General features: G+C 39.5%; 4 protein-coding genes across 13 annotated transcripts; 2 read left to right on the forward strand and 2 right to left on the reverse strand.

Moving 5' to 3' along the window:
- Positions 1-1204: 1204 nt before the first annotated feature.
- Positions 1205-8208, reverse strand: mon1bb (MON1 secretory trafficking family member Bb). 6 transcript variants are annotated; one of them, XM_046029146.1, is made up of 8 exons: positions 7977-8208; positions 7491-7579; positions 7279-7404; positions 6429-6520; positions 5732-6328; positions 4503-5295; positions 3046-3193; positions 1205-2496 (listed from the first exon to the last, which is right to left on the reverse strand). In XM_046029146.1, exons 3-8 carry the CDS (start codon positions 7374-7376, stop codon positions 2269-2271), a joined length of 1956 nt encoding a protein of 651 aa, XP_045885102.1. In that variant the 5' UTR covers positions 7377-7404; positions 7491-7579; positions 7977-8208; the 3' UTR covers positions 1205-2268. The 6 variants fall into 6 exon arrangements, with proteins under 6 accessions (XP_045885102.1, XP_045885108.1, XP_045885109.1 ...); XM_046029152.1 differs by lacking the exon at positions 7279-7404 and having other exon boundaries at positions 7977-8206; XM_046029153.1 differs by lacking the exon at positions 7279-7404 and having other exon boundaries at positions 7783-8206.
- tcta (T cell leukemia translocation altered) lies at positions 7524-11203 on the forward strand. The gene is made up of 3 exons (XM_046029164.1): positions 7524-8596; positions 8688-8739; positions 9624-11203. The coding sequence occupies exons 1-3, from the start codon at positions 8386-8388 to the stop codon at positions 9664-9666; spliced, it is 306 nt and encodes a 101-aa protein (XP_045885120.1). The 5' UTR covers positions 7524-8385; the 3' UTR covers positions 9667-11203.
- A 772-nt stretch (positions 11204-11975) lies between these two features.
- Positions 11976-16427, reverse strand: glyctk (glycerate kinase). 5 transcript variants are annotated; one of them, XM_046029158.1, is made up of 7 exons: positions 16324-16427; positions 16051-16139; positions 14728-14852; positions 13500-13886; positions 13257-13408; positions 12997-13172; positions 11976-12901 (listed from the first exon to the last, which is right to left on the reverse strand). In XM_046029158.1, exons 4-7 carry the CDS (start codon positions 13853-13855, stop codon positions 12011-12013), a joined length of 1575 nt encoding a protein of 524 aa, XP_045885114.1. In that variant the 5' UTR covers positions 13856-13886; positions 14728-14852; positions 16051-16139; positions 16324-16427; the 3' UTR covers positions 11976-12010. The 5 variants fall into 5 exon arrangements, with proteins under 5 accessions (XP_045885114.1, XP_045885111.1, XP_045885110.1 ...); XM_046029155.1 differs by lacking the exon at positions 14728-14852 and having other exon boundaries at positions 16324-16420; XM_046029154.1 differs by lacking the exon at positions 14728-14852 and having other exon boundaries at positions 16328-16390.
- A 94-nt stretch (positions 16428-16521) lies between these two features.
- Positions 16522-20953, forward strand: wdr82 (WD repeat domain 82). The gene is made up of 9 exons (XM_046029163.1): positions 16522-16916; positions 17924-18021; positions 18705-18771; positions 18886-18985; positions 19093-19209; positions 19326-19481; positions 19799-19868; positions 20091-20233; positions 20554-20953. Exons 1-9 carry the CDS (start codon positions 16756-16758, stop codon positions 20581-20583), a joined length of 942 nt encoding a protein of 313 aa, XP_045885119.1. The 5' UTR covers positions 16522-16755; the 3' UTR covers positions 20584-20953.
- Positions 20954-21271: the final 318 nt, after the last annotated feature.

Raw genomic sequence — 21271 nt, forward strand, 5'->3', positions numbered from 1 at the left:
CCCCGTTCTTCCCCCCCCCCCCCCCCTTTAGCCCGGGTAAGACGCTTCTGACATTGTTTGTTGAGGGGCTTGACAAGAGGAATACAACATTTGAAGCACATGTCCAGGACCCATATGTGTGTGGTGGCTCTTGATGCAATAACTCCAGCCTCAGTCCACTCCTTGTGAAGCTCCCCCACACATTTGAATGGCCTTTACCTGACAATCCTCTCCAGGTTACGGTCATCCCTGCTGCTTGTGCACCTTTTTCCTTCCACACTGTTCCCTTCCACTTAACTTTCTATTAATGTGCCTTGATACAGCACTTTGAGAACATCCAACTTCTTTTGCAATTACCTTTTGAGGCTTTCCCTCCTTGTGGAGGGTGTCAATGATGGTTTTCTGCCCAACTGTCAGGTCAGCAGTCTTCCCCATAATTGTGAATTCTACTGCACCAGACTGAGAGACCAATTAAAGGCTCAGGAACCCTTTGCAGGTGTTTTGGATTAATTAGCTGATTAGAGTGTGACACTTTAAGCCTACAATACTGAACCTTTTCACAATATTCTAATTTTCTGAGATTTTTAATTTGGGGTTTTTATAAGCTGTAAGCCATAATCATCAAAATTATATCAAATAAAGGCTTGAAACATCTCACTTTGCATGTAATGAGTATATATTAGTTTCAAAATTTTAAGTTGAATTACTGAAATAAATGAACTTTTGCACGATATGCTAATTTTTCAAGTGTCACCTCTCTCTCTCTCTATATATATATCTATATCTATATATCTCTCTATATCTATATATATCTATATCTATATATCTATATCTATATATCTATATATAGATCTATATAGTTGTATCAAAGTCATCATGACGGTAAGAGTCACTTAAAATTGTTCGCAATTCTTGATTGTATGGGTCCCTTAATACCTGATAATGTTCTCAGTTGTTTCCTGGAAGGAACTATGTGATGTGGTACTAATTATAGTTTAATTCCTGGGAAGCACGGCTCACCTGCTACGCACTGCCTAAAAGACTGAAGGTTACACAAGCAATTCATTGGAAGAGTCTCATTTTCCCTGTAATCTGAACCAAATTACATAGAAATTTCAAAAGAAAACCATAAAGTAACACAGAAAATACAGACTTGCAAAATCAAGTCTTACTTAATGTTATTTGTCATGTTAGGACATTTTTACTTAATGAGAACAAGTGCAGATTTGTGCAACCTGGGATTTATTTCATAATACTATAGACATACTTGTAAGACTTGAATTGACAGAAAATTCCTCTAAAAGGACACAAGAATGAGGCTACTGTTTATTACCTACAGATCGTTACAAAACTACTATCCAAAAAGATAAGTCGCCTGAAGTCACTACATTAAGTGTCAACTGATAATCGTACCAGAGGTATCTGCAGAAAAACATTGTGTGAGTTCAGTGGCATCTTTTTGTCGTAACAGATGACGATGATCATGTAAAGTGATCAGGTGTAACAGATTTGTTTTCTGCACAAAATGTAACATGAATGCAACCTGATTTTAATTAGAGTAGAAACATCAGTGGTATGTGAAACGACAAGTTTTCAAGTTCTGTCACAGGATGTGCAACCAAATTCATAAAAAAGGGCAATTTGTTTGTTCATGACCCTGTATGATACATGGCGGCCCATCCCTGTTCTGGCAGTTCCAGTTGTTTTTCCAGTTTATGTTGAGCACAAAAACACAACATACTGTACGTTAATTTGTTGCAGATCCTGTTTCGTAACACTGGGATGTTTTTGTGTCATGAAAATTATATATGTGTGAGAATTAGTCTGAGAAAGTTCATTTTACTCCTCATCTTAACTTACACAACAAAGGTGCAATGGATCGTTAGGCTATAGTATATGAATGAACTGTCGTCTGTGTGATACATTCACTGTCCGCGAGGAAATGGTCTCTCTTGTTGCAGTAATAAAACAATATAAAAACATTTAAATATCATTGCAATTATTTTCTCCCACAGTTTAATTTAAAACATACTGATGCTATTTTGCCCTGACTCTTTCGGATCGAAAGAAAGTGATGCAATGACATGCTTTCTTGTTATGGTAAAGAAATAATACTAGTGTGAAAGAGATCATTCCTTCTTAAATTAGTGTAAAATGTAGTGTTTGATTCCAGTAGTCAATGTCTGTCAAGTCCAACAAGTGTCAAAAGAGGATTTAAAAATATCTTGGAAACAGTGTACAAACTATTGTTGAATGAGGCAGAGCAACTATAGTAGTACTACGAGAGTCCTATAGAAGAGATAAAAAGCCGTTATCTGTGGAGTCTTGCTGGTCAGATTTGCCACCCCGAGAGCTCTTGCTGGGATTTGGGGTGGTGGAATACTTTGAGGGATATCTGATGAAAAGACGGTCCTCCTCCTTTTTAATCCACCTTAGAAGCTTAGTGATAGCAGTAATGGCACAGGCCTTCGTCACCAGAGGACTGAAGCAGGTGTACAGCTCAAATTTACTTGTGACCTACAGTGGAGAGCAAAATGGACATTTTAGGTGGGGACATCAAATCAAAATTGATCCTAAAAGATACTGTCTGTAATTGTTTATTAAATATGATGCTGCGGCTAGCAGCTGGCTAATTTAGCTTAGCATAAAGACTGGAAAGAAAATACAAGAACTAGTCTAATACACAAACGCCAAAGAGAACCACAACCGGTCGTTTTTACACTTAGGTTTTTGTACAGGTTAAACCTTTGGACAGAGCCAGGCTAGCTGTTCCCCCTTGTTTCCAATCTTTATGCCGAGCTATGCTAACTGTCTTCCAGCTCCAGCTTCATATTTAACAGACAGATATGAGAGTGATATCAATCTTCTCGTCTAACTAAAAAAAAAAAAAAAAAAAAAAAAGAAGACATTTTTTTCAAAATGTTGAACTATTCCTTTAAAAGTCCTTAAAATATATTCGGACATCCTCATGTCAAAGATTATCTAATGCACACAAAGACAGTAGTCATTGTGCAGACAGTCGCATATAGTAACAATGAGAACGTGTCCGTGAACACAGCTACGTACCCAGGCTAGCAGAGTTTCTCTCTCAGCCACGTGGTAGATGAGCTTCAGGGGTCGTGAGGTGCTGTGGATGCGGCTGTGCATATAACGATAAAGGTCCAGCAGTCTCATTTTCTCCTCTTCACTGCTGTATGGTGCCTCCATCTCTGGACTACATGCAGCCGCAAATCATAGAGAAAAAGGTTACAGACAGAAAAGACATACAAAGCTTCTGCTATGGTGCCCTCAATTGATTTTTGCTACTGATGAGACAGTAAGATGGGAAACGTTTTGCTCTTTGTAACATTGTAATGTTTTAAAAGATGAAAACAAAAAGTGAAGTGCTCTTATTATTTGTATGATTTCACTTTCATTTTCGAGGTTTCGATGGGCTGCTGGCTTATGTAATAGGGCCAGGACCAATGCTTTTAGTTCACCTCATTAAGAGATCAGTAAAGTGAATTGACAGGATTAGAAGACGGAAGACTTTGAATTTCTTACAATTAGATTACACTGTGGCCTTGTAGATGGAAGTTCTATTTCAGAAAACCTCATTTTCTGAACTACCAAATATAAAAACAGGACACTTAATTTGTCAAACATCAACCACACTAAGATGTATTTTTTTCTCAAACGTAAATGGTAGGGGTGTGACGAGATACTTAACCTACGAGACGAGACATGGGCTCATGTTCAAAACTTACTGCACATTCAGAATCTCTCCCACACATCTGTGTTCGTCATCATTTAATGAGAATTCATAATAATTTTTTAAAGTCTACCTGCCCTATACTATATGTGCTTTAAGTTATTGCTACGCTGGTATTTTCCCCTTCAGACCATTTGACCGACACAGTTTGGGACTCAATGTTGCACGACAAACCGAAACTAACCCACAACACTTGATCAGGCAAAATTCTCACCACAAATCCACACACACGCTAACTTCAGCAGCTAACAGTCCCCAGGGGAGCATGGTTGTGCTTCAGTTTTTAGATGTTTATATTGCAAAATATACGTGCTACCAGCTACGTTAGACTCACAACTAGCTGCGACTCACAGCGCATGCCGGTGTCCATCATCCACTCTGTGAGTCTACCTTATCAGTTACACATTTGTGTGTGAGAAAATTAAAGTGTGGCTTGACAGCATTTGAAAATTGTCAATAGAGTGAGTCTCGCGAGGCAGCTTTTAACCTGACGATCTGAGATCTCGTCACACACCTGGTAAATGGGCTTTCATACTTTCTTATACAATATATTTATACTGTATACAAGCCAGGGCCTTCATACGAAATATGTTTTCTTTCTTGAGACTAAAATAATGTTATCACAAACACATTTTTAAAAACCAGGAAGAGAAATATTAATGTCTGCCTACAAGTTTTATTATTTTACATATGCTCATTTTTAACTATTTTAGGCTCAAATGTCCCTCCTGTAGTTGCATAAACAAAAACAGATACACACACGCACACACACCTGGTGAACTGAGTGAGCTGACGGTAGTTGTCTGGCACATCAAAGGGCTTGTACATGAAGTGTCTGAGGTCTGAGACGCCCACCTGGCTCACGCTGTAAGACTGGACTTTGGCAATGAGGCTAAGGGAGTTCTGAGCCACCATGGCCTCCTCTATCTTCCTCTTGCACTCAGCTACAGCGTAGAAAGCCTCCTTGTCTGTCGAGAGCAGCAGCAAACAAACAGTGCATTCTGGAGGGTCCAGGTAAGAAATGTATGCATAAAAGTAACAGTCAGGGTTAAAGAGGGGGAGGCAGATGGGAGTCCAGATCTCCCCAGCCTGAAAGGCAGAGGACGCTCCAATGAGGTTGAGCAGGAGGTGGACGTCAGCTGGCTCCAGCCTGCTGTCCTCGATTACTGTCTTTTCTTGGACAATGGTGAGCAGCTGGTTATTTGCGATGAGGATGGAGAAAACCAAATTGGGGGTGATTGCTTTCTGAAGGATCTGGCTGAGAGAGTCCCTGAGAGAGGAGGCTAAGGGCAAACAGTGTACTGCTGCTAGCAGGAAGCTGGGGTCAGAATCCACCAGGTTGAGGAGACCGTCCAGGATCTTCTCTGAGCCTGCCAGTAGTCTCCTCAGGTCGTAGTTTTTCTTGTGTTCAAAGATGCGGGATATGCTGGCCTGGGTGAGCATGCTGATGATCTGATAGTACACATAGAGGAGCTCTCCACGCAGCTGCTGCGCAGACTGGCGGCTGCTAGAGACACACACCAGCACTAGGGGCCCCTTCTGTAAGAACACCACGGTATGCTCCTCTGATGGAAGGAAAGAAAGACAGACACCAGCAAACATTAAGGATAATACCAGAAGTATTAGTGACTGTCTACTAACAATGATCGACAGCTCTGGACTCAAAAATATGTGTTAATGTAACAGGAATTTCCAGAACTAAAATAAATACAAAGTGATTGTAAAACTACACTCTAAATGCATGAACTTCTCCTCGATTATTATATTTCAGACACGGTTCTCTTAGGTGCAGCTCTTTTTGTCAACTGGTAATAATTAACTTGCCTTCTATAGAAAGCTGGAGCCACTGCAGTGACATTTACTGGCCACTGTTACCCACAATCCTCTCTGAAATTTCTACACTAGCTGTCATTTACGTAAATAGAAAATTACATTTACAATAATGTTACAAAAGGTATCTGGACAAATACAAAATGATAATAATCGCACTAATGCTCTCACCAGAATGGACTGAGCGGATGATGTTATCTCCACTTTGAACAAAGGAAACAAGTGCCATCATGACTCCCATTGTAGATGAAAGCGCCTCTTCGCTGCCGTATCGGGAATAGATGGGTTTGCCTGCTTCACTTAGCACAAAAACATGCTTCCTGTGCTGCCGCCAGCTGTCAGCTGTCACGTCCTCATCACGATGAGACATAAACGCAGGAGATTCCTGGATGCCTGCCTCCAACAAGGGAGAAGACCTTCCTTTCACACCTATACCTTGCTCCTCCAGTTTGGCCTTGGCCAGCATTGTAACAACAAACTCCCCAGCGTCGCTCTGGTCATTGTCAATGGCAGCTTCCTCGGTTCCTCTGTCAGACGGCTGGGTGGACACATTGTTTTGACACTCAGAGTTTTCAGTCTCCTCAGTCTCTAGCTTTGTTTCCTGGTTAGAAAGGGGCTCTGCATCCAGACTCTGCTCCTCTGCAGTAACATCTGACACGAGTGAATCTGCAGGGTCCTCTTTGTTAACAGTGGTGCTGTCCTTCTTCTCCACCCGGTCAGGAAACATGTGATTCCCCAACAGGGAGAGAGAAGTTGCCAAGGTGTCAGCTAGGATGAAAAACAAAATTAAATTATTAAATGAATGATAAAATTTAAGACAGGTGGGCTAAAATTTAGAATAGCTGTAATGAACAATTAAATAATTTACCAGGTGGATTACTCTCAGAGGTTGGATCACAAATCTTCACTCCCTGTGCCTCTCCTTGATGACCGTCTCTCTCCATGATACCATCCCAGTCACTGGAGACAAAAAAATGCCTAACAATAACACAACAATTCCCAATAAACCGCTTTACAACCAGTGTTTGTCAGTGGTTGTAGATGAACATTGACACAGCATGCTTCTCAATCTCTAATGAATAGGAGCACTCATACTGGACCAGTGGTCAGATCACATGACGATAACAGAGGATAACTGGTTACAGGGGAGAATTACAACTCCAAGATACCGAACAGACTCTGGAGTTTAATACTGGTTACAACTTCCAGCAGCCTGGTGAATGTTATACAACAGATAAACGGCAATCGGTTGGACAGAGAGACGAAAGTAAGTGAACTGTTAACGTTTGACAGCCAGAGAAAAGGGTAACGTTTGTTTAATAATAGCTTAAGTTACTTATAAAGCTAATGTTAGCTTGTCTGCTAACGTGCTCGCCTTCAAGATAGCTTACTTTTCAGTAAGGATAAATGTTTGACTGTGAATTCCAATGCAACTCGGTAAATGTTGGCTGCAGTTTCATGGCTAACGTTACCTGCTAGCAAGCGACACACAGATCAATTTCATGGCCTTGGCTTAACAGTGAGCACGCAAGCAATCGTGGTCACCTACAATTAGACACCTAAAGACAAAGAAAAAAAACTTACGATTTTGTACTATAGAAACGTTGGGTTGAATATCTAAATGGCTACATTAACTTTCATCCGCAACCCGGCAGCAAACAGGGTGTCAAGAATGAACGACACAAAATGAGAAGCAGAAAACAAATTTTCCTCTTTACCACAGCAGACATCCGGAACCTCTGACGACAAGCTCAAATGACCAATCAGGCCGCTCGGTGGCTACGGCTAGTCCCGCCCCTCTCAAAGTATTTTTCATGCAGCCGAGACAGTGACTTGTCAAATATCTTGGGACACATACAATCACTAGCAAACATGTAGGAATTGTATCTTTCCATAATAAAACTATAAAACGACATGGATGACCACTTGCCTTTCAGCGAAGACATGTAGCTAACGTAGCTAGGAGATAAATTGTGCGCTCATGCTCCTTACGTTACTCCGTGCGGTCCTAAGCGTTTCCTACAAAAATCGTAGGGGAAAAGTGATATGTTATTTTCTTAACCTGTGATTCAGCAGCGGGTTGATCTTCAGCGGTATTTTTGTAATCTATCGAAGGTCTACTGCATGTCCGGAGCATAGACTGTATATAAGGTCCGGAGCGATAAAATTCTTATCCGGGCTTATACTAATGTTTAAATCCAGTATATAACGTTACACTTCACCGATGGCTGTAAGTTAGCTGCTCCGGCCTGCTATGGCTAGCGTGGAAATGCTGAACACGTTAGCTTTACTCCGGTCTAGCATTATATCATCCCTGACAGACAGTAGACGCCCGCAGGGTCATGAAAATTCGGTTAAAGATGAAACCCGCTGCTGGATGACAGATAAAAAAGTAACGTTTAGATTTTCCTCCTACATTTTGCGTATGGAGCAATATGGAAGTGTTGAGCTACCAAACGGGGCTAGTAGCTATGTTAGCTGTGCTGGTAGTAGCATTCAATTTTAGTTTTAAACGTATAAAATGATGGGACGTATTATATGAACTGAATCACGTTAGTATATCAATAATTAAATGTATAGTTTAGCTTTAGTAGATATAACACTACTTGGAATTATGTTTATCGTTTCAAGCTGGCGTAACCACGCTACGTAAGCTACGTCATCTCCGCTTCTTCAAGCCTCCCCAGTCATAGAAACAACATCGTAACGGTAGCGATGATCACCAGGATGTCATTCGTTACCTAGCCAAAGCGACGTTTTTAAAAGTATCCATCGGATAAAGAGTTCACCTTATTGATTTAATTTTAGCTGAATAACCCAACACTATGGAGGAACCGTGGGATTTTGAGTTTTTATCCCGCATCGCTGACAGCTGCTTGTCGTTCCTCTCCGAATTTGTTGACGACTGGCTCGCCAACGATATGAGAGTCTCCATATTCAAAATCTTACTCAGCTGGTTAATTTTTAGCCTTATCGCAATTCACTTTGCGTGGAAAGTCTACGGGAATACGGTGAACGATATGTATTATCGACAGGGTGAGTTTTCTCCGTTTCACCTTATCCGTATCACTTGCTAAACTAGTGCTAGCCACGGTGGCTTCATTTCTCTGTCTGTGTTGATGTGCAGGGACTGGACAGAACGGAGGCACACCTGATACAGCGCCCCACCTGAGTGGATGGTAGGTGTCCGAGCACCCATGTCGCTTCACACAGGTCGATTACGACCCTCACACAGTTTGGTGCGCTAAAGCTTCTGTTGGATAGGTGGCCATTACTGCAGAAGCTTGATTTGGTCCAGGTTTTTTTTTCTTTAGTGCCTGCCTTCTGATTATTTGGGCATCTAGAGAGACTGCCTCTAATTCCAAGGTTCAATGGATACGTTGTAATCATTTTCACTGAGTAGTTCTCGAGTAAAAGTACTGATAACTTCTGAGAACTAAATATCTTTTATTTAAATTTATACTTCAGTCAAAGTACAAAAGTACCTGCTTTTAAAAATATGAAAGGAGAAAAGTACTATTTGTATGGTTCTGTTTGTCAGGGGATGCTTGTCTAACCAACAATACGAAGCTCAAAATTATTATAAATAAAGTAAAATAATTAAAAGGAAATGCAGTAAATCATTACATAGGTGAAGCTGGAATCATGAAATGCTCTACATGAATAATCTCTTGGACCATCAAAGTTGTTGCCATCAAAGTTGTTGCCAGTTAACTGTCAGCCGTACTTGTTGTAAAATGTTGGAGTTTAATTTATAACAACATATTTTAATAAGTCTTCATAGATATTGTGTATAAAAGTATTAATTTGAAAAGTAACTGAAGCTGTCAGATAAATGTAGTGAAGTAAAAAGTATAAAACCTCCCTCAGAGATGTAGTGATATAGAAGTAGAAAGTAGAATGAAATTGAGTAAATGTACTTAATTACTGTCCACCACTGCTGAAGTTGCAACATTTATTGCCAATATATCACTGATGACTGTGTGGTTAAAAGTGGATAATAGAATTGTATGGTAATACAATGAAATTGATTGTTAGTAATTTAATTGCCTTATTCTTACAGGGAAAGTAGAGCAGGAGAAACCCTGAAGACGCATCGAGATTAACTGGATAGCAGTGTTGGACTTTGGACTTTATCCAAGTGAGAGCTGGACAGTTTACATCTCCCAAAGACATTGAATGCACCATCATGTTTTGCTGATAATAAAGTATCTTTAGTGCATTCAAGATGCATGCACCTTCTGGTGACAGAGAAACATTTGTTATTACATTTTGTGTAGATCAACAGTGACACTAAATCTATACATAGCGCTGTGAGATATTTATTTTGGCCTGTCAACATTGGTCATTGAGAAGGACCTTTCCTTGTGTAAATATCAAAATTGATCTATTTGGCTAATTGGTCAAGAGGCCATTTTACAAATGTGAAAAATATGATGGTTTTGTATATAAATTAAGGTTGCTTTAAGAACACAGTTTTGATAGCAGACATGGGATTTTCATTCTGACCATGAACAAGAAAAAATAATTGGACTTAATTTAAATGATGTAAGTAAAAAAAATACTTTTTAAAATAGTATTCCTTAACTGCATCAACAGGAGTAAGTGAATGATGTGCATGTGTTATGATTTTATTTATTTACATCACTACTATTTCATAAATAATGCACATCTGTTGGAATATAGATCCATGAAAAGCAGCTCATGTCTTACATTGTACATGATTTTCTATGAAATTTGAGCCAGTATTTCTCATAAAATGTAAGGAACATTGTGTGCACTTATAGGGAGATACCTTTTTATATACAGTTTATGGGAGATACACAGTGCCTGTCTAAAATATTCACCCCCTTTGGCTTTTTCATGTTTTTTTTTTTTATAGTGCTGACTCACCGCAAACTCCTGCGTCAAAGTGAAACAAATCTCTACAGATTGATCAAAATTAGGTGCAAATAGAAAATAATTGATTACACAAGCACATTGTGCCTGTTCATGACACACCTAAAGTGCACAATTTGAATGACAATCACCTGCGTGTAATCAAGGTGTGACATGAATTTACAATGTGTACCTGGAAAAAGGACCAACAGCTGGATAATCAAAAGCGCTTGAGCAATTTTGCTAAAAAGAATGGATGGAAATCTGCCCTGTTCAGATATGCAAAGCTAAAACCAACCTATCCATATTGGGTAGACTCATGGTTGTAGTTGCTACCAAAGGTGCTTCTTTACTTGAGGGTAAGCGTGCCTAATAAATAATTTTTATATATTTGTGCTCAGTACTAGAAGTAGTAATGTGTAAAAAAAGCTTAGTTAAATCCAATGTGATTTAATGTATAGTGAAAGGCAGGTTGAATACATTGTGTGTATGAGACATACAGTCAGCCACTATAACTGAAAGTTATAATACCGTTAAAATGTTAAAGACAAGTTGGTAGTACAAGATAATGTACTGCAGTGTGTATTTACAGAAATGTATAATGATGTACATAGTCCTTACTAAATGAACTTAACAAAATCATCAGCATATTTTAGGTACCTTGAAGTACGTGAAAAGACCAACAGCAAAGCTGAATGATATTACGACTGTGTGAGTTTAGTGCAAATAGCTTGATTGATATTAAATTTGTTGTGTTTGAAAATACTGATGTCATTGATGTCTCTAATTGCTAGAGCTGGGTTGTAAAGAAAAAAAAATTGATGTTGCAGTGATATCTGGCATTTTCAGATAATTGGCATCTGCCGATATCTGCACTCACGAGACCGATAATCTTCAGACACATCTACAAGCAGCCTTGTCAGTGTGGCTGCTGTGGAACGACGTTAGAGCTCCCCCTTTTGAGTTTTGGGAAGGTGATGAAAAAGTTTGCAAATCTAATCTCAAACCATTACTGACTAGCATTAAATTTATATTCTACTGTGGAGAATTATGCAGTTTAATGACGTCACTTCTGACAAACTGTACCCCGCTCTCCTTTTAAACATCAGTCACGTTCTGAAATCAACAGCATAACCCAATGTATGTCTCTATTTCATTAATTGATACATATTCAGTCTAAAACAACACATAACTGGCTAAGATAACCATGTACATTAGACTGTACACTGCATAGAATAATATACAACTCTTCTTTGTTTTGACATCTGACGTTCCTGCTCTCTAAATATCAGCACCAGCCATTGAAAAACCAATATCAGTTGATATCCACTATTCATACGACTTTTGTTCCCTGCTAAAACCTTAAGGTTGATTTTAAAACTGATTATTTTTATTCCAATCCTATCATATACTTGGTTGAATTTTAAATTGCAATATCAGTCTTTCGTGTAGATTTACAAAGCGTTTCACATAAATGGGCCAAAAAAAACTATCGTTGAAAAAAAAAAAACAGGTAGTACAATACAAGTCAGACGGATGATACTTAACTCATTTATTCTGTGTGCTTTGGAATTATCTTATGTTAACGGGAATTGGTGGGATAAGTAGCAAGTGCACATCCATCACATTTGTGCAGGTTAGGCCTGGTACAAGTAATCGCTGCCCAGCAGAAAGACGTGTAAAAAAAGTGTAAGAATCATTGTTGGTAAGGAAGTTGTCGATGTCCAACCCCTGTGTTTGTGCCTCTTCATACAACCCTCCATCAGTAATGGCCCCTGCTGCCTCAGTGGGTCCATCTTGACCATCAGTTCCACCGCTCAGGAAAACAGGACCATTAGGCGGGAGTCCCAGGCCTCTTAGCTCCAGTCCCACTCGCAGGGCCAGTTCCTGGTTTCGACCACCTCGACCCTTGCCTGTCAGCTCCACAGTGGGCTCACCTCCAGCTAAAAGACACGTGGCGCCCCATCCTTCTGTACGCCCTTCATCCAAGACCTGCATGGTACGGCAGAGGTCCCAGCTCTCCACTCCTACTTCAGGCCCCAGCCTCAGCAACTCAGCAGCAATCTCGGGAGGAGGTTCCTTTTGAGAACAGGCAAAGTGGGCCAGGAGGCCATAAAGTCTGGAGACTGCCCTTACATCACCACACACTCCTGGTGCCAGCACAACAGGGCGGAAACCTAGCTCTCGGGCCCGGCGACCAGCACACTGAAGGGCAACACTGTTGGAGCCAATCACAGCATTGAGAACATGTCCCAATGTGTTAGATTCATCTGTATTCTCCCTCCACCGGGGACTTGGTCTTCCAAGGACTTCCTTTACTGAGGCTGGTAGAAAGTTCAACAGCTTGTAACGTTCAAAAACAGACAAAACTTCTTCAGGCCACACCTCACTCCGCACTGTGGGGCCACTGGCTATCAAGTCCAGAGGGTCCCCAATTACATCGGACAATATCAGTGCAATCACCTGTGAATAAGGGATTAAAGGAGTGATATTCGAAGAACAATGCTGGAATGAGTTCTCCCCTACAATAAAAAGCTGGTTAAAGAAAAGTATGTTACCTGTGCAGGGTGAGCACAATGTGCAAGCCCTCCGCCTTTTAAGAAAGACAGGGCGCGCCGCACAGTGTTCAGCTCTTGAATGGTGGAACCAGCAGCGGCAAGTTTGCGGGTAACATCAAGTTTCTCTTGCAACGAGATTGGTGGGATGGGCGCAGGCAATAGTGCAGAGCCTCCACCTAGAAACAGTTGCACCACCTGGTTATCAGAGACTTATATTTCATTTTGTAAAGAAAAAGCAACACGAGAAGATCAAGTTTTACCTGAAATCAGTACAAGCAGCAAGTCTTTCTCCGTCAGTTCACTCGCTAACTGCTTGATCCCTTCAGCTGCCTTCTGGGCATCAGTGTCAGGCAAGTTGTGTTTAGCTCCCTCCATTACTTTGATGTGGCTGTTTTCTTTTAACAACAGATGGCTGTGATGGAAGGGAGATATTTTATTATGCTGCTTAATGTTATTTTTGTGTAATATTTTAAAGTTGTTTACTTCCTAAGGCATTTGCTTACTTTTTCCCATGCTGCTGTAATGTCTGCTGAATCCCATGTGGCACACTTATTATTCCTTTTACTAAGTGATCCCCCAAAATCCTCTCAGCCTCGGCAGCCATACCCAGTACAGCTTTTCCAAAGCCCACCAAGTGCAGATTGTGTTGGAGTGTGAATTTGCGACCACAGATAACAACTGAGTCCTCCTTGCGCTCTATACTCTGCCGGACCACAGTGTCTGGCTGCACAGCTTCCACTGCAGCTGCAAACACCCCACGTGCCCTTGAGTCCATTGACATTGTGCATGGCATAGGTTTTCTCCTGCCCACAAGGGTGAGAAAAGGCTGAAGCCGGACCAGGGAAAGAACACGGGCCATGGAAAGTTCAGTGGGTCTGAGCAGAAATTGCCTGAGGGATTCAAAATTCAAATCCTCATTTATAAAGACGGTCACCACAAAACCTTATTTTAAAAAAAACACTCATCTAGAATACAACGATGTGCAGAGAGGAAAAGGTCAGATATTCTACAGTTTTTTACAAATAATGTTTGTCGGTTGAAGGCCACTTTTACCTCTCAAGTAAATATTGAGGAACCAGAAGGTTAACTGTATATTAGGTTATTCATAATTGTGCACACCAACATTCTCCAAAAGGACAAAAGAAAAATCTGCTATTCTAACTGGCAGCATGGACTCAAAATTCAATATGTTTTGGCATTTATGGTGTTTGTGTTAGTGTCAGAGGTCACTGCTGGATTGCATGGTGTAGTGAGTACTGTTGAAAAGTAAAATGATATCAAGGTGAGGTACAACTTTATCTATTACCATGGTGCATTGAAAAGGAAAGATGAACCTAACATCTCATGGGCCAAATCCAAGCCAAAAATAAAATGGCTGTGACCACAAGAAACCTGTACTTCAATAGTAATATCATACTTCAAGTTAAAAGGTTGTGCAGTCCTTCCACTGATTGGTAGCTCTGTTAAAATCTTACCCATCTTTAAATCTAAAGACACGAGGGTTACACTAGTGTGTGGTGTTCCTGTATACCTATTGTTCTCACATAAATAAATCATTTGTTCATGTGTTGCCTGTTAGCTTACTTTTAAAGGCTGAAAAGAAAGTGTACTACAGACCACTGCCTACTTTTTATATCAACTAAAACCACACATAGGTAACAGCTGTTATCATCCTAGTCAGTTGCATATTTCCTGTAAAACTGCTTTCTGAAGACTTATGATGCTGCCTACCTGTGAAGGTTGTAAATCGGATATAAGGCCTGTGGATTCCTGTGGAAGACTGTTATGTGTGCTCCAGCTCAGCAGTCAGGCAGTGTAGCAAAGATCTGACCAGAGACAGACTCGACTTGTGTACCCTGTGTGTAATGATTGACTTGAATGGACCACAGGACACATCAAACCACTGACCACCCAGCTACATTTTGTCTAGTAGTCTGTAGACTGGGTGAACAAAAAAAAGAGTTCTCAGTGATACCAGACATTGGTACAACAGTGAACACAGTGTTTAAATTCATGAGCATAGTATCTGACAGACTTGGGAGCCATTCATGCTGCAGTAATTCAAATGGTGCACAAACTTAAGATAGTTTATCAAGGGCGTCACTTTGTGTTGAAAAGTGGTGGAGTAAGGGCTCAGATTAGTGGTGTGATGATACACGAGACGTGGCAAAGCACAATATTGGATTCACAAGAACAGGACAAGTACAAATTTGGGGACTACTTTGAAGAAATATGAAATGCAGAAATATATGAGTGGGGGGTTTGGGGCTCCTCCCCAAGAAAATTTTGGAAATTAAACATATAATTTCCTGCATTCCGGTGAAATTTTCTACACCAATTTCTGGTGGAAATGTCTTTATTTATATAAAGGGAAACACAATTCAGGTGGCAGGTGACAATTCAAAATATAATAATATCATGGAATATAATACAGGATTCAGTAGTTTCTTTCTTTTTTTTAGCTTAGCTTTTTTTGGACAATGCACATTTATTTCTTCTATTTTTACACTGCAATGCATGTTTTCTTATTGTGGAAATAAACAAGTTGTGAAAACCTTCTCCTTTTGAAAACCAAACATCTCAGTGAGGCATATGGTAGTGTGCATTGTACCCTCACTTGTAGAAATGACAGATCAAGCAAATTACATTGAATGTAAAATCATCAGCCAATGCACCAATTTGAAGATTTGTCATGTATCGTTTGAGCCAAATAAGCCATTCTCATGTGGTTATATCTATTAATCATTTTCCAGAAACTGTATTAATTAGATAGTGATATAGTGAGTTTATCCACATTACCCATATTACAAGTACATAATACTTGTAATAACCAACTTGCTGTATAATCTCAATATTTTTAGAGTAGAGTTTATTTTATGCTGCGTACCTTATCTCTTGTGCTCCACACGTAACGTTATCGAGGCGAGCTGATGTTTACAGGTCAAAATGGTGGCTAAACTTTTATCGAACTGATTTTGTTTTTAAACCGACTCTAGCAGTTAAATAAATAGGCCTATAACAGGAAAAAAAAGTCGTTTAATACCAGGTTCATACCTCAGACCTTCCTGTAAGTGAGGGGAAAACTCCTGCCGTTATTTTGTCCTTCACTTCTCCTGCGTCCATTTTGCTGCCTGGAGAAAAACCTAGAAGGTAACAGAAAATTGAGCAGACTGACAAAACAAGCTGGTAAACATGACACAAAATGCTGGCTTGAGGGAGCAGTTGCTAACACTGTTTCAGACGTGCAAATAAGATGAAACCAGACTCGATGGCAAAGAGACACATAAATTGTCCAGTTCAGAGTAAATAGATATATTTTATCCTCACGTGCCTCTGTGAGCAGGTTTTTGTATTGTTAATTCACTGTATTGGGTAATAACGCTATGCCTGTTGTTTATGTTACTTTGGACTCCCAAGCACACACATCACGGATGATGATGATGACATCCAACTCTCGCGATGACATCCAACTATCATGTCGCGTGGTTTATGAGAAATGCGCGTGTCAGATGGTGGAAATGCGCGTCACCGACGTGGCGAAGGCGGTGCTTTTCCTTCCCTCCTCAATCCCGTGAACCAAAAGTATCACAGGCGGGCTTTCGTTGCTGTTTTTGAAGTAACGTTACACTTCTTACAAAAACGAACAGCCGCAGTTCATATATATAAATATATATATACACACTAATTGGCACAAGTGAGATTTGTAAGACGCTTTAAAGTAAAACGAGGGCCTGCTTCCCCTCAAACACAGAGGCCATCATGAAGCTGACGGACAATGTGCTGCGGAGCTTCAGAGTTGCTAAGGTGTTTCGAGAAAATTCAGACAAAATCAATTGCTTCGATTTCAGTTCAAACGGAGAAACAATTATTTCCAGCAGCGACGACGATTCATTAGTCTTGTACGACTGCCAAGAGGGAAAGTAAGAGCGGTTTCTGTCCATTTTCCTCTTATTTGTTTTTGACGTTAGCTACTTGCTATGCTAACGTTAGCTGTGCTATGCTAGAGGCCTTCTGCACTGCGATGATAACGTTACTCTGCAGCAATTGTAAGAGATGTAAGATGTGCATGCAGTTTAAAAAAATCTGCAACAGTAATTATTTCAGTTTCTTGTGTCTAAATGTGCTTGTGATTAATATGCTACGTGTCCAACATATTATAAATCGACCTTAATTTGTGCCATTAACTCGAGAGTTGGATACAGTTTAATATAACGTTAGGCTAACGTTAGTAACTTAACGTTAATAGTTAACGTTACGTATGTTTATTTGGAACTGTAAGTTGGTGGAACAGAATGATCAATTAGTCGATCAGTAACGTTATATTTGATTAAAATATTCTGAAACGACTTGTAGATCCACAGAAAATTAATGACTTACCATTTTGATAATTGGGTAATTGATTAATCGTACATTAGAGCTGGAACCAGCCTTCTCCAGTGTGAACATCAGCTTCTCTTTTCATTTTTAAAAAACATATAAATTGTATTTTAAATTGGGTATCTTAGGGTTTTAGAGGCTGGACAAAACAAGCAAAACGTAAAAAGTTTAAATTGTGCACCTGCATTTTTCCACTGTTTAATTTCTGACACTTGTAGAATAAGGAATGAGCGAGGAACCTTAATAATGGACATAGCTGCTAGTTGCAGCCCTACAGCTATCAGTATTTATCTGATTTACAGGTCATCCTTTAATGTCAGAGCTCATAGCAGTCTCTTAAAATTGCTGACCAGCAGCCAAAAATCTCTCAATATTCAGTACTAAAAGATATAAAGTAAAGAAAAAGCAAATTGCAATGAGGCTGTAATGTTTCTGTAATATAATTCTGTAATGTATGGATTGATATGTTTTTGATTATAGCTTTGATCAAATGCTTATTCGTTGTCGTGTTTCTTCCCCCCCCCCCTTCACATAATCTGATTTATGGCAGACCCAAGAGGACTCTCTACAGTAAAAAGTACGGAGTGGATCTGATCAGGTACACACATGCTGCAAACACTGTGGTCTACAGTTCCAACAAAATCGATGGTATGTTGACGCACAAATACTTATTGGTAGTTTTGTGTTTGGTAACAAGTCAGTTTCAGTTTGTGCTCAGGGAGATAATGAATGTTGATATCACATTGTTGAATTAATCAAAGAGTCAAATACTTTTTTAACTCAGTACGTGTGATGATAATGTGAGATGTGTGCGGTCATTAATAATGGGAAAAGTCATTAATAGTGGAAATATAGGGCCAAAGAAGAAAAGCTATTTGTTGTGCATTTCAGTTAGCTAGAACAGTCGTATACGTTTAGTTAATTCAGTCGCTTCATTGTAATGCAGAAGAAGATAACATTCAAGTTAAATCTCTATTAGATTCATCAAAATACCAAACATGGTCTTTTCTTGACACATCAATTACAATATTATGTATTTAACTGCTTGGACTGTTGAGATTTTGGCCAATGGTTGATGTTTACAAGATGCCATACCCCCGTGGACTGCTGCTGGATTGAGGGGACACTACTCACTTTGGTCTGAGGTAGTTGTTTGTACAGTTTGAGGGTCTGTGATTCTGCCCCATACAGGAGCTAACTGTACAAATGACTGCCTTGCCCACGGTTGAGTCAACTCATCAGGATGCCAGCTTCTTTCTTGCTGTTGCTGGTCATGTTTCAGAATCAGAAATACGATGTACGACTTGGTAATTTTGTTATTATTCTTGAAGATACTATCCGGTACCTGTCGCTTCATGACAACAAATACATCCGCTACTTTCCTGGGCATAACAAAAGGTGAGATATATGTTGGCCTGTCTGTACCTTGATTTGATGTTGAGTTGGAAGTCACTGTTGTCTCATTTTTTTTTTTTTTTTTTTGTTGTTTGTTTAAATTTTTTTGGTAACCAGAGTGACATCTCTCTCCATGTCTCCTGTGGACGACACATTTATTTCTGGCTCATTAGATAAAACAATCAGACTGTGGGATTTGCGGTCACCTAATTGCCAAGTACGTACGTTTTTGTTGTAATTTGGTGAGCATGTAATGTAATTTATACTATGAACTTGGGATAGAGGGATAAGACTAATGCAGATCTTGTCATCTACCAATTTTAGGGCCTGATGCACCTACAGGGGAAGCCGGTTTGCTCCTTTGATCCAGAGGGCCTCATTTTTGCTTCTGGAATAAATTCAGAGATGGTTAAACTTTATGATCTGCGGTCATTTGACAAAGTAAGAGTTTTTCTGTGCGTGAGAGATACCAATCATGATGTACGTTTTATCTGACATTTGCAGAATATAGCTTAATTTAACTGGAGAAAAATATTAATGAATCCTCTTGTCAACAGGGTCCCTTTGCAACCTTCAAGCTTCAGTATGACAGGACATGCGAGTGGACAGGACTCAAGTTTAGCAACGACGGAAAACTTATTCTTCTTTCTACTAATGGCGGAGCCCTTCGCATCTTAGATGCGTTTAAGGGTGCTGTGCTACATTCCTTTGGGGTAAGAGACGACTCATCTCCACACGTGGGGAAAATGTATCACTCAAAAGGAAAACAAAGACAGATTCATGTCTAAATCATACAGTTAGGACAGTGTGTCAGTGAAAAGTACAGACGTTTGGAAAACCGTCACAAAGTCGAATCACACGCATTCAGGGACTAAATCAGTGACAAAAATTAAAACAGTGAAGTTAATTTTTTTTTTTTCATGTTTTTGAAGATGATAATCTGAAAACATCCAAACAAAACTGTTCACTGTTGCAATACTAATGTGCACAAAATCATAGCTCATGGGTGCTGCTGTTCATTTACTTGCAGGGCTACAACAACAGTAAAGGTGTAACACTGGAGGCATCATTCACTCCGGATTCTCAGTTTGTTATGATTGGTAAGTTAAGATCGCTCTGACTCTTGTTTTGTTGCCTCAGTGTTGGAAATAGATTAATTGAAAGAAAGCTAACATTTTGACTCTTTATCTTTTATACCATCTATAATACCATTCTTTTGACAAATAAAGGCATTTTGTTAATAAAAGAATGCAGGACTTTCATGTCACTGTGCCAGTCATGTTTTCATCAAATGTTTGTTTTTGTTTGTCTGTATATTTCAGGCTCAGAGGACGGAAAGATACACGTGTGGAACGCAGAGAGCGGGATGAAGGTGGCTTTATTAGACGGGAAGCACACAGGACCGATTACTTGCCTGCAGTTCAACCCAAAGTTTATGACGTTTGCAAGCGCCTGCTCCAACATGGTGAGTGGGGGACAGCATGAGCATTTCATGGACTAAATCTTCTTAGTCACATTATTGCACCGTTTTGTTATTGTGCTATTTGTAACACCCTTGATGCCTACAATGATGGCAATCTAAAAACTGCACACACTTGATACAACCGTGCGTGACTGACTGTGAGCTTGTCATGTTGTTCAGTTCTGTGTTTAATTCATTTTCTGCTGATGGCAGACAGAGGAAATGGAAAGCAAGACAGTGTGAAAGGAAACTGGATATTCTCGTTTTGTGTTTTTTGGTGGTTCTAACGTGATTTAACGTTTGAATGCTTTCTGGTCTTGCAGGCGTTCTGGCTCCCCACCATTGATGACTGATGACAACACAGTGAAGGCTTCTGTTGAAGGCCGAAGTGACCAGCAGGTGTCAGCACAGCCAGCTGGGTGTAAATTTCACAAGAAGTGGGGCATTTGAAATTCAAATTGTAAATAAGTAGTTTGCAGAAATAGATCATTTGTCTGTCCTTGTTGGGTTTTTTTTTTTATTTTTTTTTTTATATTTCTATTTAACATTAAACCGTTTCTTTGTAAGATGTTGGTTTTGTCAACTTTATTATTGTGGTATGTGTTTACATGCTGATTACACAAGTCATTGAGAGATCCAATGTTGCAAGAAATGTTTATCCTATTCAACCACTGATTATCTTCTGGTTTTTTTTTTTTAAACGAATATATTCATTCAAACCTACTGAAACTTGTTTTTTATTTTTGTCCTAGTTCACTTTATCATTGAGGAAGTCAGTGAAATTAAGTACAAATTATTCTGGGTTATCACTAGGGAAAATATTCAGTTTTTGATCCATTTCAGTTTAAATGATTGTAATATTTAAAGCAGAAATACAAATTAAAAATTTAAAAAAAAGTTTTAGAAGTGGATCTGAGATTGAGAAAATGCTATGGCCAAGTGATTTATAACATCAAAAACCTCTTACACAATCTGTTGACCATCACAGTTGTCATGTGTGGAGTAAGTTGAGAGGTGTGAGGTTGACTAGTTGTGTAAACT

This window comes from Micropterus dolomieu, linkage group LG18 (assembly GCF_021292245.1).
Source record: "Micropterus dolomieu isolate WLL.071019.BEF.003 ecotype Adirondacks linkage group LG18, ASM2129224v1, whole genome shotgun sequence".
NCBI lineage: Eukaryota > Metazoa > Chordata > Actinopteri > Centrarchiformes > Centrarchidae > Micropterus > Micropterus dolomieu.